Here is a 17258-nt window from a genome sequence, read left to right on the forward strand (position 1 = left end):
TTTTGCATCTTTTGCTAGTATCGTTAGATTCTTTATAAGAGTTTTATTTTTTGGAGTTTTTTTTTTCTTTTTTCTTTTTTTTTTTTTTTTTTTTTTTTGCCAATCTGGTCAGTATTTGATGCCATTTCAATGTTCTCAGGATTTTGATGAAAATAATACTACAATGATAAAGTGATACTCATTTTCTTGAGCCATTTACATATGTATATACACACATATATGGGAAGTTATATATACATATTTCTATGCTATACTGTGTAGAATACAATTCTATTATACGTCAACATATACAGTGTACTCAATATGATTTCTGTGAATGTTATCAGTCATGGGGAAATATTAAGAGCCTGAATAAACATGGACAATATTTGCAGAATGCACATAAAATTGAAGATGGTATATAAGCAAAAATGTGAAGTATATCACTTACAGCTTTCATATCGAATGCACTTTAAAATTTTTAATAGATTGAAAAATTTAAATCATCTTTACCCAGTTTCTTGGTTTTTTTTCGAAATGTGTCTCCTGGATGATTTGAATTATATATGCTGCTTAAGATCCTTTTAACAACAGTGACCTAATGCCTTAAATGTGTTTCTGATATTTCCATTCACTTGATCACTGTTCAATAATTGTACCAAGTTGATAACTGTACTTTCTTTTTTATCACTTCAAGAATGTAACTTTCATGTGTGAGTATACACTTTTGATTCTAACTCTTTGAAGGCATAAGCAGGTGGATCTGTTTTTTGAGGTCAACCTGGTCTATATAGGAAAACCCTATCTTAAAAAAATCAATAAATAAGCAAATAAATAAAAAGAATTTAAAACATTTCTAATTAATATGAACACAACCACAACTTTAATAACAATTGATTTTTTATTGCAGATAATTCATATAATCAATTTACAAAATGTTACATAGTGTCATATGGGAACTCAATTTCATCGTAAAATAAACCTGCTTTTCTCTTTTAATTGGTGGCTCTTAGTTAACATTTTTGTATGCATATATAATTTATTCTGATTATTCTCTCCCCCACATCGTCTCATCCCCTCCCCTATGACTTCAACATATACAGTCTTCTAAATTTAGGATTTCCAATGTCTGATTTCTCTTTTAATTATTATACATTCCTTTACTTTTCCATCTACAGTTTATGATATCTTTTTTTTCTTTTTTCTTTTTTTTTTTTTTTTTCGGACCTGGGGACTGAACCCAGGGCCTTGCCCTTGCTAGGCAAGCGCCCTACCACTGAGCTAAATCCCCAACCCCCTTATGATATCTTAATAAGAAACCCATTCTGTCATTAGCACTCTCTGTGCTTGGTAGGAGACATTCACATTCTTCAGTAGCTTGTCATCAGTGCAGGAAATGACATCGAGGTCTCTCTCTCTCTGTTTCTGTCTCTCTCTATCTCTGTATCTCTGTCTCTGTCTCCCTCTCTGTCTCTGTCTCCCTCTCTGTCTCTTCTGTCTCTCTGTCTCTCTGTCTCTCTCTCCATCCCCTCCACAACTGTTTTGTTTTCTAGTACAAGGTCTCACACTTTAGTCTAGCCTTGAACTCAAGGCAATCCACCTACCTCAGCCTTGTGAGTGTCGGGATTCCAGGCATACACCATCTTGCCCAGTGAATTTTGTGACTCTCGTACATCCCTTTACCATTTCTGAATTATTTTTAATATTGCTGTGACCCTTTTTCTAGCTTCTAGATGTAGATACATTAACTGATTAGAAGGTTTTATTTTTAAAGATTTATTTATTTATGTACATGAACACTCTGCGAGTGTGCCTGCATCTCAGAAGAGAGCTTCAGACAGAAGAGGGCATTGGATCCCACTACAGATAGTTGTAGGTCACCATGTGGTTGCTGGGAATTGAACTTGGGAGCAATGGAGAAGCAGCGCTCTTAACCACCAAGCCATCTCTCCAGCCTGATAAAAAAGATTTTAAATTTCATTCTTTTCGTGTTTGTTTGCATCTTTCTTCTTGACAACACTGTGATGGAATGTCCAAATGGTGATTAGTGGCGGTTGGTAGAAGGAGCCATATGTGTGATGCTGCCATATGTGTGAGGGGCTGGCAACTAGGTGCAGACCCAAGACCATGGCCCCCTGCCCTGAGGCTCGCCTGCTGGATGTGGGCTCTCAGCCCCATCAGGATGCCTTCAGGTGAGGACAGCAGGTGGTGGCTTGTGCCCTGCTGAGCCGGCCTAGGAGAGTGGCAACCACAATCGCCATGCCCAAGACTCGAGCCTGGGGCACCTGGAAGCTCCAGAGGTGATGGCCGCGGGTAGGTCACGGTGGGCCTGGGGGCCCAAAGAAGCCGCCCCGGCCTCCGCCAAGCCCTGAGAGGGGACTGAAGGGCCTGAGCAGAGCCCGGAGCTCCACACCACATGACTCCCCGTGTCCTGCCTCCCCGTGTTGTCTGCGCCACGGAGTGGGCACACGTGTCCTTCCCACCCCGCAGCTCGACCGCGCCCGAGCCGGGCCTCAGGGCACGCGGAGCTCGTGGGTGAGCGCGGGGCCTGAGGGGGCGGGGCGCTCGCGTTATATTTGGCGCCCGCAGCAGCGCGTGTGCCTGGGCGAGTTTTCCTTCTGCGGGTGCCAGCAGCCGGGGCGCCGCCGCCCAAGCTGACTCCGCTCTCTCCCTCTCCGACCCCGGCAGGGCCCAGAGGTGATTCTGCCTGCACGATGTCCTCCTTCCTGGAGACGAGCTCTTCGCAGGCGCCACGTTGCGAACAAAAAGAGAAAAGAAAAGAAAAGAAAAGAAAAGAAAAGAAAAGAAAAGAAAAGAAAAGAAAAGAAAAGAAAAGAAAAGAAAAGAAAAGAAAAGAAAAGAAAAGAAAAATCAGAAGAAGCTGACAGAGAAGGGGGCGGTAACGGCGTTGGGGGTCACATCGGCCACGGGAGGGCGCGCTAAGACAGTGGCGGTGTTTCCAACGGCGACTCCACCCTGCAGTGTCCAGGGAAGAACCCGAGGCTAGTCCTGCCAGGGGACCTGGAGGCCTGGCGCCCGCGCGGACCCCAGGCCGACCTCCGGTCTGCTCCCCAGGGACAGCAAGCCTCAAGCAGGGCGGGCTGCACCTTAAGAGCAGCATCATCAAGGTAGGTAGGAGACCCGCGCCCGCCCGTCCTTAGGCTCCTTCTGGGCCCCCCCACCCCCGCCCTGGGAAAGCAGTGGCAGAAGGAGGCAATGCAAAGTGAGCCCACTGGGTAGGGGAAGGGAGGGTTCAGGGATGTATGGAGAGCTGAAGCAGGGATTGGAAAGCCTATGGCATTGGGAAAGAGTGGAGAGGTGCTCTGGAGTGTGCATGAGAGCTGTGCTCTGACATCCCCAGGGCAACTTGGGGCTGTCACACCTCTCCAGATGACTTGGAATTAAATGGCCTGTACCTGCCAGGGCAGGACAGGCTTTTCAGAGGCAGCTTAGCATGGTGGCACACTCCCTGTAATGTTTCCATTGTATGTTAAAGGACAGGGATCATAGGAAATTATTTCCTTAAAACCTCAGGCAATGAATTATTATTTAATAGATTTCTTCTGATCTACTTTGTAATTGGTTGCCCCTTGCAAGAGATTGTATTTGGAGGATGTAAAATACCCTCCTTCAAATACTTGGAGAAAGGGAACATAAACAGGGATTTCTTCTTTTTTAGCCTCCAAAGCTCTGAGAGCTTACAGTTCTGCATAATTTCATTCTTTCCTACCTGCTATGAGCAGGCCTTCAGATCAGCAAGTTCCTTTGGAATGGTTTTGCTTGTTTTTGTTTATTTTCCATGGTGCTGATTAGAAAGCCATGAATTGTTTTGTGAATTTTAAATTTCAAGAGGTGGCACCCAGAGTTTATGGTGGTTTACTTCACACACTGCAGTGTAGTGGCAGCATAAAAAAATACTTCTTGTGACAAGAAGTGGAAAAAGAAAGTTGATGAGCTAAGAAAAGTAGAGCCTTGAGCCAGATCAACCATTTGACTTCCTCAAATATGGAGCAAGCATGGAATGTGGCTTTTTCAGAATCGAGGAGGTTTTTAGGATTGGGCAGTGAATGCTGTCTGGGGCTAACCCGTCCCTTTTGTGGCTGACAACCCTTAGGAGAAGGTCAGAATGTGCCAACAGCACAGAGTTGGCACTGGTGGTGTTTGAACTCAGAAGAGCTCAGGAACTGTGAAAGTTTCTCTGTTATCACCCTGGAGCCATCTAGTGAAATAGACCACTGTGATGCTGTGTAAGAGGCCGATGTGAGGGCTGGAGAGATGGCTCAGTGGGTAAGAGCACCAAGTGGTCCTGAGTTCAAATCCCAGCAACCACATGGTGGCTCATAACCATTTGTAATGAGTACTGATGCCCTCTTCTGGTGTGTCTGAAGACAGCTGCATTGTCTCACATATAAATCAATAAATCTTACAAAAGATTGTCATCTACTGCAGTTTCTATGTGGACAGGGCACAGTTAAAGGGCTTAAAGATCAAGTACATTGCCTGTCTTTAAAGATCAAGTGTATCACCTAACTTTTAAACCAAGAAATGTAGTGTCTTTTTTGCTGCTTGTGGAGCTTTTAGTGATGTATCTTTTCTCCTATTACGTCGTTTGTTTCCATGATAGTTGTTTTCAAGTGAATGTGATTATTGATCCTATTTGCAGAGCTATTCAATGTTTCTGTTTAAATTGGTTAAATATTTGTGGTGAATTTGCTTTGTGATATCAGTAAAATGTATGTGAAAATTTTAGAGAGTATACCGGTTTGGGTAATTATAATAAATTTCCCCTCAAGTGGTGGCCTGTTTACACATTTAAAAGACTGGAATGTATTACCATCCATAGCAGGATTGATAGGGAAGCACAATGGACAGCAACAGTGTTGTTCCCTTTGACAGTTTTGAGAGCCAAGAATGAAGTGTGAGTTGCCTATTTGTGTCTTACAAAATCAAGGCTTAGTGTCATTACTGTAGGAGCCCATGGAAAAAATGATGAGTTTTTCAGAAATCAGCAGTTAAAGAAATGGTGGTATTGCTTATATTTAACTCTGAGTTTCAAAATTATGTTTCATTTTTCTTTATTCCTTAATGAAGCTTTTTATTAAGTATTTTATTCACCATTACACCCTTAGATGCACAGTGCTAGGATCGTAGTAGGTGCTCAATAAATCACTGGCCATCGGGGAGGAGGAATGATAAGAAAGTAAGTATTTTCTGTAAGTTCTGTTACTTTCAGGAACAGGGGGTTTTAGGCTTACCGGTTATAGAAACAGAGAGAGCACTACCAAATTCCTTCTATGAAGCCACAATTACTCTTATACCTAAACCACACAAAGATACAACAAAGATAGAGTAATTCAGACCTATTTGATTTATGAATATTGATGCAAAAATGCTCAATAAAATTCTTGCAAACTGAATCCAAGAACACATCCAAACAATCATCCATCATGATCAAGTAGGATTCATGGCAAGGATGCAGGGATGGTTTAATATACAGAAATCCATCAACGAAATTCACCATATAAACAAACTCAAAGGAAAAAAAAACACATGATCACTTCATTAGATGCTGAGAAATCATTTGACAAAATTCAACACCATTTCATTAATAAAGTCCTGGAAATATCAGGAATTCAAGGCCCATATCTAAATATAGGAAAATGCAAAATACATCAAACCAGTAGCTAACATCAAACTAAACTGAGAAAATTGAAGGAATCCCACTAAAATCAGGGACTAGACAAGGATGCCCACTCTTTCCCTACTTTTTCAATATGGTACTTAAGGTCCTAGCCATAGCAATCAAACAATGAAAGTAGGTGAAAGGGATAAAAATTAGAAGAGATGAAGTCAAAATAGTAAGATTGGAAGATGATATGATAGTCTACTTAAGCAACACCAAAATTCCACCAGAGAACTACTTAACCTGATCAACAACTTCAGCAAACTGGCCGAGTATAAAATTAACTCAAACAATTCAGTAGCCTTCCTCTACTCAAAGGGTAAACAGGCTGAGAAAGAAATTTAGGAAATGACACCCTTCACAACAGTCCCAAATAATATAAAATAACTTGCTGTTACTTGAACCAAGCAAGTAAAAAATCTGTATGACAAGAACTTCAAATCTCTGAAGAAATTGAAGAAGATCTCAGAAGATGGAAAGATCTCCCATGCTCATAGATTGGCAGGATGAATATGGTAAAAAATGGATATTTTGCAAAAAGCAATCTACAGATTCAATGCCATCACCATCAGTATTCCTACTCAATTCTTTATAAAGGTAGTGAGTGCAATTTGCCGTCATTTGGTATAACATGAAACCCAGGATAGCAAAAACTATACTCAACAATAAAAGAACTTCTGGGGGAATCACCATCTCTGACCTCAAGCAGTATTACAGAGCAATAGTTTGTATGGTATTGGCATACAGACAGGCAGCTCAGTGGAACATAATTGAAGACACAGAAATGAACACACACCCCTATGTTCATTTGATCTTTGACAAAGGAGTTAAAACATCCAATGGAAGAAAGATAGCAGTTTTAACAAATAGTTCAACTGGAGGTCAACAGGTAGAAGCATGCAAGTTGACCCATTCTTATTACCCTGTACAAAGCTTAAGTCCAAGTGGATCAAGGGCCTCCACATCAAACCAGATACACTAAAATTAATAGAAAAAAAGTAGGGAAGAGTCTTGAAGACATGAGGACTAAGGAAAATTTCCTAAACAAAACACCAATGGCTTATGCTTTAAGATCAAGAATTGACAAATGGGACCTCATAAAACTGAAAAGCTTCTGTAAGGCAAAGGAGAGTGTCATTCAGACAAAAAGGCAACCAACAGATTGGGAAAGAATCTTTACCATTCCTGCATCTGATGGAGGGCTAATATCCAAAGTATACACAACACACAAGAAGTTAGAGTACAGTGGGCCAAACAACCCTGTTAATAAATGGGGTTCGGAGCTAAAGAAAACATTCTCAGCTGAGGAATATCGAATAGCTGAAAAGCACCTAAAGAAATGCTCAACATCCTTAGTCATCAGGGAAATGCAAATCAAAACAACCCTAAGAATCCACCTCACACCAGTCAGGATGGCTAAGATCAAAAACTCAGGTGACAACAGAGGCTGGGAAGGACGTGGAGAAAGAGAAACACTCGTCCATTGTTGCTGGGATTGCAAACTGGTACAAGCACTCTGGAAATCAGTCTGAAGGTTCCTCAGAAAATTGGACATTGCACTACCTGATCACACAGCTATACCTGTCCTGGGCATATACCCAAAAGATTCTCCAACATACAACAAACACACATGCTCCACTATGTTCATAGCAGCCTTATTCATAATAGCCAGAAGCTGGAATGAACCCAGATGCCCTTCAACAGAGGAATGGATTCGAAAATTGTGGTACATCTACACAATGGAGTACCACTCAGCTATCAAAAACAATGACTACATTCAATTCATAGGCAAATGGAAAGAACTAGAAAATATCATCCACAGTGAGGCAATCCAATCACAGAAAAACACACTTGGTATGTTCTTGGGAGCGATGGCCTTGAACCCCTCCATTATTGATGTTATTATTATGGTTAGCATTAAGTATGACTGGGTTCATGGAAAATCCCCAGCCAGCTGCAGAAGACTTATACAAATATGGTGGTCAAGATGAATAATCATATGATAACGTGTGACGTTAAGATACACAATGTCATGACCTGTAACCTTTCTGAAAAACCAACATCCTGCTGACTAATAGATATGACAAACCTGTGACCTTTCTGACAACCTGTCAACATCAGCCAATTCCCTGACCACATGAATATTGTGTCCTTGACGTGGGTAAATGTTTCTTACTTCTCTCTTCTCTCTGTTACTCATTTTATGGTACAAATTCAGCCTTGGGAAAAATAAAATTGTCGCCTTGATCAGACTCTTGTCTTGGAGTCCTTCTTCACATCTCTTGTCCCCCTTTCTCTTCCAGGTACTCAGCACCCCTCATTGACAGTATGCACTCATTGATAAGTGGATATTGACCAAAACCTCAAATTACCCAAGATGCAATCTACAGATCTCAGGAAACTCAAGAAGAAGGATGACCAAAGTGCAGATGCTCCCACTCCTTCTTAAAATGGGGAACAAAAATATCCATAGGAGGGGATATGGAGGCCAAATCTAAAGCAGAGACTGAAGGAACAGCCATTCAGAGCCTGCCCCACATGTGGCCCATATATATACATCCACCAAAACTAGGTAAGATTGATGAAGCTAAAAAGTGCTTACTGAAAGGGACCGGATATACATCTCCCCTGAGAGACACATCCAGAGCATGTCAAATAAAGAGGTCATTGCTAGCAGTAAACTACTGAACTGAGAACAGGACGCCGTTTATGGGAATTAGTGGAAGGATTCAAAGAGCTGAAGGGCTTGCAAGTCCATAAGAACAGCAATGCCAACCAAATAAACCACTAGCAAAAGACTATACATGGACTGTCCCAGGGGTCCAACTGCATATGTAGGAGAGAATAGCCTTGTTGGGGCACCTGTGGATGGGGAAGCCCTTTTTTTAACAAAGTTGGAACCTCAGTGCAGGGGAATGTCCAGGAAGGGGTTTCTAAGTGGCGTGGATTGGGGGACCATACCTATGGGAGAGGGCAAGGCAGGGTGGCTTATGGACCAAAAGCTGTGAAAGGGAATAACGTTCGAATAAAAAATATATATCTAGGAAAAAAAACTAAAATTTTATAAAATGATAATAATACTAAGAAATAATCAAAAAAGCAAATGTGAATAAGAAAGAAATTTTAGGATTTGGAAAAAGATGAATGCCAGGTATTTGAAAAACTGTATGACCATGGTAAATACAGCAAATACAGAGGCGAATGCCAGCAGCAAACCACTGAACTGAGAATAGGACCCCCGTTGAAGGAATCAGAGAAAGAACTGGAAGAGCTTGAAGGGGCTCGAGACCCCATATGTACAACAATGCCAACCAACCAGAGTTTCCAGGGACTAAGCCACTACCTAAAACTATACATGGACTGACCGTGGACTCTGACCTCATAGGTAGCAATGAATATCCTAGTAAGAGCACCAGTGGAAGGGGAAGCCCTGGGTCCTGCTATGACTGAACCCCCAGTGAACTAGATTGTTGGGGGGAGGGGGGCCATGGGGGGAAGATGGGGAGGGGAACACCCATAAAGAAGGGGAGGGGAGGGACTAGGGGGATGTTTGCCTGGAAACCGGGAAAGGGAATAAATATAAGAAATACTCGAGTTAATAAAAAAAAAAAAAAGAATAGGAGTCTAGTCCACCACCAACATATGATCCTTTGCTGGGAAACAAGACTGCTCTACTCAGCCTTGGGAACTTGCTAAGCCAGATTGATAATAGGGAAAGAACCATGTTTCAATGTCGGTTTATGGGAGGACAGCACATCACTTACTGAGCTGTCTATAGGCTATGACCACTATGTACATATCCCACTCAACCTTGTTTTTATGCCTCCAGAGTATCCTGGGGAATCATTATATTAAGCATTAAAAGGCAAAGTAAACACTGCAATGTACTATGTTTATATTGTGTAAACACAAATGGCTTGTGTGTTTGCGAGTTCGTATTACTGTGTCTGTGTGTCTGTGTGTGTATTTGTTTATGCACACATGCATGCATGCTTCCATTGACAGTACACTCATCTGATGACCAGGATAAGGAATGATTAGAGGAAAGAATGCAGGACATTCTGAAGCAGAAAGAACCGATCACCCAGGAAAGTGGCTTGGGAGGAACATTGTAGAAGCATTCTGATATTTTTGAGATCAGATAGGAACACAGACTGGCAGAAGCCAATTGGATTTCCTGTACCTATATAACTATCCTTTTTGGATGGCTGACCACTGACAAGGTTTTCACCTTCAGTCACCTAAAGAACTACACAGAGTATTGTTCTGCTACAGTTTATGTGAATTTTGTCCATGACACAATATGTATAATCCTCAGGATTTCTTTGTATTTTGTACTTCTTTCTTCCTGTTAACTCTCTGATAAGATCTGAGGACATTTTCTCTTCTGTGGTCTCACAAATTGCATTACAATAACCATAGTCTTACAGGGGTGCTGTTATGTATCTCCATCACAATAAACTTTACTGTTCCTTGTGTATGCTGTGAGCACATTCTCAGTGATTACAGGATCTGTGCAGTGAGCATGAATTTGAAGTGAGATGGCTTCTCTGTGTATTTGCAGATTCTGTGGTTACAAATTGAACCTAGGCAGGTTCCTTCAGTGCGAACATATCAGAACTTTCACCACAATTCTGGGCATGTTCTCCAGAAGGAATCCACATGGTATTCTAGGTTGCTCATACCAGGGTTGAACTCAGATTCGGACATAGCTACAATGTTATTATTCAATATAATAAACCTGGACCAGTGACAAAATATGCTCATTTTTCTCTTAATTCCAGTACAGTGCATAGTCCACAGTTCAACTTCTAGCAGTTTGAAAAGCTGAGATATAAATCCAAGCCCAGGTACTCTATGTCACTTGGGGATGCAGGGACTGACCTCAGCTGACAGGTCATGCTGGATTGTCCAACTGAATAGAGCTGAAGTAAGAGGGAGAGCTAAATTTACTACACACTAAACCTTTTTTCCCTTGCTCTGCTAGGTCTGAAATTCTCCAGCAGAAACTCGAACATGACACAGACCAGGACAAGATCTCCCTTGGAGAGAAGAGCTACAGGAGGAGAACTAAGTGTGCACAGCAAATACAGCACTATTGCATCTCATCTGTAATGTCCATAGCAATTGTGGACTGCATTTTCCTCCTTTAGTTTAACTTCTTTGGATTGAATAGGCCATACTTTCACCTGAGCTCTCTCCAGCAAGTGTAATCTTTTGGAGGGACCCAGAGAAGTGCTGATGCACATCAATCAAGAGCTGCTGGTCATCCAGAAAGACTGTGCATGTGTAAATTTGTACTAGTCCTGATGGGTCACCCAGAAGAGTTTCGTGGAGATCAGTTCACAACATTGGAAAGACTTTGAGACAAAGTCTGTAATATCATTTGTACTCTGTATTGGTAGGTTTTTTCCTTAATGCCCCCACTCCAACAAAACAGACCTACTTCCACTCCCCTTGAAAAGATTATTACCATCAGTAACTGCTTCTCTACTATGTCTCCAAGGCAAGCCACAGACTATAAGTCTATTCTGCAAAAGGAGCAGCAAAAGAATGCTTAGCGCAATTCCTCTATTTAAAGTTTCTTGAGTTTTGATTATTTTGGTTTTTTGGTTTTCCTTCTATTCATTTGAAGATTTGTTATTTATGTGTTGTTGTTTTGTTCATTTGCTTTTCTATTTTGATAAGGATATAGACTATATATATTGACTACCTGCATCTGGTTACTATCAAGTAAATTGGATGTATTCTGTTGAATAAAAAGTAATCTCAAACCCTTCACTCTTTTTTTTTAAGTTTTCAATTTCCAGTTTTAATTAAGCCGCTTTCTCATAGTTCACATATTCTACCCAGATCAATAGGAAGAGCAAAATGATAGCTTTACTTTTGAACAAGAGTAATTGCAATGGTGCTGTAGTGCTGTGATCAACGGAAAAATACTCTTCCACAATTTGGTACAGCATATAAGTGTCCTCCTCACACCCAGGTCATGTTTGTGATATGTGTTAGTTAATAAAACATGTTCTGTGATGACTAATGTGTGCAGAGTAACAAGGCCTAACAATACATTTAAATAAATGGATATTTTTAAAGGAAAGCCAATACCAGCTCTTATATTTAAACCCTTCACTCTTAAGAACCTTCTTTATCGATCATTAGTGTCAACATCTGAAGTCCCACAGCTATCAGGGAGGGATGGATCTCTGCATTCTCATGGGGACTGGGCATCAAATTATTTCCCAGTAAGACTGAGATTCAAAGGCAATTATACACTCACTGTTCCCTGTGTTTCCAACTCTGTGAATTTCAACTTCATCATGCATATATTATCCACTGTGTATGCTTGCTGTCAAGTATATAGTTACCTCTAAATTATACTCTGTGGATGAGAGTGTTGAACAAATTAATGGGATAAACATTAATTTTTCTGTAATATCTCCTAGGACATATAAACATGGTATAAGGGAGATTAAAGCAATTGGGAAGCCTGCATCCAAATCCCGTGTTGGAGAGTGCTTAACACCCAGGAATGCAGATAATCCTGAGACCACAGGAGAGAAAGCCACTCTACCCAGCTCTGCCCACATCACTGGCCCAATATAATCTGCATGATGCCTCTGGAAACAGGAATAGAGGAGCAGTAAGTGGCAGGAACCTGCTTGGTTCAGCCTGGGCCCAGAACTGACCCGGGCCCTGAGCATATTTGAAGAAAACCAGAGGCATACAATTCTCTGTTTCCTGATTGTGGCTTTTTTTATTTGAATTTCTAAACACCATTTTGTTGTTCTTGAATTTTAATGGATATTTTTCATTTCGAATTCAAATGTTATTCCTTCCTTGTTTTCCAGAAATAAGTCTGAATACCATCGCCCTCCCCCTCTTCTATAAAGGTATTCCCTTCACCAGCCATCCACTTTCCCAGCCTAGGCAGGACCAAGGGCTGCTCATTCCATTTGTGCCCAAGAAGACCATCCTCTGATACACATGCAGATGGGGCCATGCCACAGTCCCTGTATAGTGATTGGGTAGTGGTTTAGTCTCTGGGAACTCTGCTTGGCAGCCATGGTTGTTCTTATGGGGTTGCAAGCCCCTTCAGCTCTTTCAATCTTTCTGTAATTCCTCCAACTGAGGTCCAGTTCTCAGTTCAATGGTTTGCTGCTAGCATTCGCCACTGTATTTGACATGATCTGGCTGTGCCTCTCAGGAGACATCTATATCCAGTTCCTGTCAGCCTATACCTCTTAGCTTCATCCACCTTATCTAGTTCGAAGGCTGTATATGTATAGGACACATGTGGGGTAGACTCTGAATGGCCATTCCTTCAGGCTCTGTTGTAAACTTTGCCTCCCTATCCCTTCAATAGGGATTCTTCTTCTCCTTTAAAGGAAGGAGTGAAGCATCAGCATTTTAGTCATCCTTCCTGACTTTCACTTTTTCTGTGAATCTTGGGAAATTCGAGCATTTGGGCTAATATCCACTTATCAATTAGTGCATACTATGTGTATGTTTCTGTGATTGGGTTAACTCACTCAGGATGATATGTCTTAGTTCATTCAATGCCTATGAATTTCATGAAGTCATTGTTTTTGATATCTCTGTAGTACTCCATTGTGTACATGTACCACACTTTCTGTTTCCATTCCTCTGTTGAAGGGCATCTGGGATCTTTTCATTTTCTGACTATTATGAATAAGGCTGCTATGAACATAGTGGAGGGTGTGCATTGTTGTATGTTGGAGCATATTTTGGGTATATGTGTAAGAGAGGTATAGCTGGGTCCTCAGCTAGTGCAATGTCCAATTTTCTGAGGAACCTCCTGACTGATATCCAGAATGGTTGTAGCAGTCTGCAATGTCACCAACAATGGAGGAGTGTTCCTCTTTCTCACATCTGTGCAAGCGTCTTCTGTCGCCTGAGTGTTTTATCTTAGCCATTCAGTCTGGTGTGAGGTGAAATCTCAGGGTTGTTTTGCTTTGCATTTCCCTTATAACTAAAGATGTTGAACATTTCTTTTGTGCTTTTCAGCGACTCCATATTCCTCAGCTGTGAATTCTTTGTTTAGCTCTGAACCACAATTTTTAATAGGGTTATTAGGCTCCCTACAGTCCAACTTCATGAGTTCTTTGTATATTTTGGATATTAGCCCTCTATCAGTTGTAGGATTAGTAAAGGTCTTTTCCCAATCTTTTGACTGCTGTTTTGTCCTAACCAGTGTCCTTTGCCTTACAGAAGCTTTGTACCTTTATGAGGTCCCATTTCTCTACTCTTGATCTTAGAGCATAAGCCATTCGTGTTTTGTTCAGGAAATTTTTTCCAGTGTCCTTGTGTTCAAGATGCTTCCCCACTTTTGCTTCTCTTCGTTTGAGTGTATCTGGCTTGATGTAGAGGTCCTTGATCCACCTGGACTTAAGCTTTGTCCAGGGCAATAAGAAGGGGATGATTTGGACTCTTCTATATGCTGACCTCCAGTGGAACCAGCACCATTTGCTGAAAATGCTATCCTTTTTCTACTGGATGGTTTTGTCTCCTTTGTCGAAAATCAAGTGCCCATAGGTGTGTGGGTTCATTTCTGGGTCTGCAATTCTATTCCACTGGTCTATCTTCCTGTCTCTGTACCAACACCATACAGTTTTTATCACTAATGCCCTGTAAACTGCTTGAGGTCAGGGATAGTGATTCCCAGGGAAGTCCTTTTATTGTTGAGGATAGTTTTAGCTATCCTGGGTTTTTTGTTATTCCAGATGAATTTGCAAATTATTTCTTCTAACCCTTTGAAAAATTGATTTGGAATTTTGATGGGGATTGCATTGAATATGTAGGTCACTTTTGGAAAAATGGCCATTTTTACCATCTTCATCCTGCCAAGCCATGAGCATGGGAGATCTTTCCATCTTCTGAGAACTTCAAATTCTTTCTTCAGACACTGGAAGTTCTTGTCACACAGATCTTTCACTTGCTCCATAAAAGTCACACTAAGGTATTTATATATAATTTGAGACTATTATGAAAGGTGTCATTTCCCTAATTTCTTTCTCAGCTTGTTTATCTTTTGTGTAGTGGAAGGCTACTGATGTGTTTGAGTTAATTTTATACCCAGCCACTTTGCCGATGTTGTTTATCTGGCTTAGGAGTTCTCTGGTGTAACTTTTGGGGTGTCTCATGTATACTGTCCTGTCCTCTGCGATAGTGATATTTTGAATTCTTCCTTTCAAATCTGTATCCCTTTGACCACCTCTTGTTGTCTGATTGCTCTGGCTAATGCTGGGCACAACATACAATGACTGGGACTGCCAGCAGTAGGCTGGGATGGAGACATCTCAGAAGCCTGCAGCAGCTCCTTGTAAAGTAGAGTGACTTCTGGAACCCTGAGAAGCAGGAGGCACATCTCTCCATGGGTCCCACCATCTGAAATAAGAGGCTGCCTGCAGCAGTCCGGGATGGAGACATCTCAGTAGCCCGCAGTAGCTCTTTGTAAAAACTGGTTGTTTCCATTTCCCTAACCTTATCACTTGACAAGGGCTGTATAGATTTCATTTGTGTGTAACTGCCTATCAGTTGGCCTTGTTGTGCATAATTATTCTATTATATCTGACTTTCTTCTTTCTCCTTCTGCTCTGGTGAATTCTGTGAAACTAGATGTTCCTTGATGTTATGAGTCTTGGACAATTGGAAATTGATCATAGGGGCACAGCACAGCACAGCCCTAGAGGCCCAGGTGCATAGTGTGTGTTCTCATCTTGGAAAAGATGTAATAACTGCACAATTGTAGTTCCAGATTAAGGTTTGACTTGCAAAGAAACTTTAAAAAATTATTAGAAAATGAATTAGAGCCAACATTGGGACCCTAATAAAGGAAAAGGTTATTGAAGTTAGGAAATAAGTTTTACATAACATATGAGAGTGATTCCTGGGTAAGGAAGTATGAAGTATATTAAATCATATACTAGAATACTAAGTCAAGGGGTTGGGGTCTTAGCTCAGTGGTAGAGTGCTTGCCTAGGAAGCACAAGGCCCTGGGTTCGGTCCCCAAGTCCAAAAAAGAAGAACCAAAAAAAATACTAAGTCAAAATAGTCGGACTCTTCTGAGTGTCATTGAGTGCAAGGAACAGAAAGCTAGCTGAATTACTGAGCTAAGGGTTAACTTGATTCTTTCTGGCCACTGCCTGGCAGTTTTGCCTATGTCATTTATCATTAGAGCTTCACAGGAAAATGCAATTAGTTGACCTCGGAGCTTTGGACTCTGAAGTATAAAAGTAAAAAATTAAAGTTTAAATAATGATAAGTTTACAATTATTATTATTTTAGCCACTGGCATGGGGATAGGGAACGCTTGAAACTGTGGGGAACAATTGCAATTCTTAGTTCTTGATGGATTGTAGTTATTCTCTGAATTTGATTTGGCAATGATTATAAATGTCTTTTTTCTACCTGCTTTTGGATTATTAATAAGGACTGGGGCAAGAGAAAGCAACAGAACATGTGAAGAGTAAATGAGAGAGAGCATGAGGGAGTGAATGAGAGAGTACATGACAGAGCTAATGTAAGAACAAACGTGAGAGCGAATGAGAGAGCATGAGAAGAGCATGTGAAGAGTGAGTGAAGAGAGAATGTGATAGTGAATGAGGGAGCAAATGAGAGAGCTAGTCTGAGAACAAACGTGAGAGCCAGGGAGAGAGCATGAGGAGAGCATGTGAGAATGAGTGAGGAGAGAACGTGAGGTGTGTGTGAAGACTGTGTGTGTGCGTGACAGGAGAGTGCATGTGGTGTGTGTGAGATATGTGTGAGGTGTGTGTGAAGACTGTGTGTGTGCGTGACAGGAGAGTGCATGTGGTGTGTGTGAGATATGTATGAGGTGTGTGTGAAGATTGTGTGTGTGCGTGACAGGAGAGTGCATGTGGTGTGTGTGAGATATGTATGAGGTGTGTATGAAGATTGTGTGTGTGCGTGACAGGAGAGTGCATGTGCTGTGTGTGAGATATGTATGAGGTGTGTATGAATACTGTGTGTGCGTTACAGGAGAGTGCATGTGGTGTGTGTGAGATATGTGTGAGGTGTGTATGAAGAGTGTGTGTGAGAATGAAAGGGTAATGAACAGGCGTGTGCATGATTGTGGGAGTGTTTGGGGAAAGAAAACTGCAATAAAAAAAGCAGAGTACACAAAAGAATGCAGAGTGTGTGCAGCCTCAAGCTGAGAGAGAGAGAGAGAGAGAGAGAGAGAGAGAGAGAGAGAGAGAGAGAGAGAATGACTTTAAGCCTTGAAATTGCCTGTCAGTTTGTACCCAAAGAGGAGTCTGTGGATATGTATCATGCACCTTCCAGATATTCCTGCTTCCAGGTGAGAACTCTGATCCTGTGACAGAGGCAGGAAAGGCTGACAGAATGGCTGCTCCCTGAGGGCAGAGGATAAAACTTTTAGGCCTAGAACTCCTAATTTACCTTTTCACCTGAAGCCTTATTATTCAAATTTTCTTACTGGGGTACAACTGTGGTCCTGGTGAGCGTCTTGTCTCTTGGATACTTAATCATTTCTTCGTTGTCACAGACTGTTTGAGCTTACTCCAGTCACTGGGACTTATTCACACCTTCAAGTTTCCTG

The 17258-nt window shown here is 41.4% G+C and overlaps 1 protein-coding gene across 6 annotated transcripts in view; it reads left to right on the forward strand.

Annotated features, from left to right (window-relative positions):
* The window catches only part of LOC148003557 (disks large homolog 5-like), a 100215-nt gene that overhangs the window by 47571 nt on the left and 35386 nt on the right, over nt 1–17258 (forward strand). The window contains exons 1-2 of one of the 6 annotated variants that reach the window (XM_087568818.1): nt 2979–3107; nt 7966–8234. The exons of 1 other annotated variant lie outside the window; for it this stretch is intronic. In XM_087568818.1, the coding sequence (XP_087424944.1) occupies nt 8144–8234 (91 nt within the window). In that variant the 5' untranslated portion in view covers nt 2979–3107; nt 7966–8143. Of the gene's footprint in view, nt 1–2943; nt 3108–7965; nt 8235–17258 lie in introns of those variants that run through there. 4 more of the 6 variants (XM_087568817.1, XM_087568821.1, XM_087568819.1 and 1 more) reach the window with 4 other exon arrangements.

The sequence above is a fragment of the Rattus norvegicus genome, chromosome 9 (genome assembly GCF_021556685.1).
Source record: "Rattus norvegicus strain SHRSP/BbbUtx chromosome 9, alternate assembly SHRSP_T2T, whole genome shotgun sequence".
NCBI lineage: Eukaryota > Metazoa > Chordata > Mammalia > Rodentia > Muridae > Rattus > Rattus norvegicus.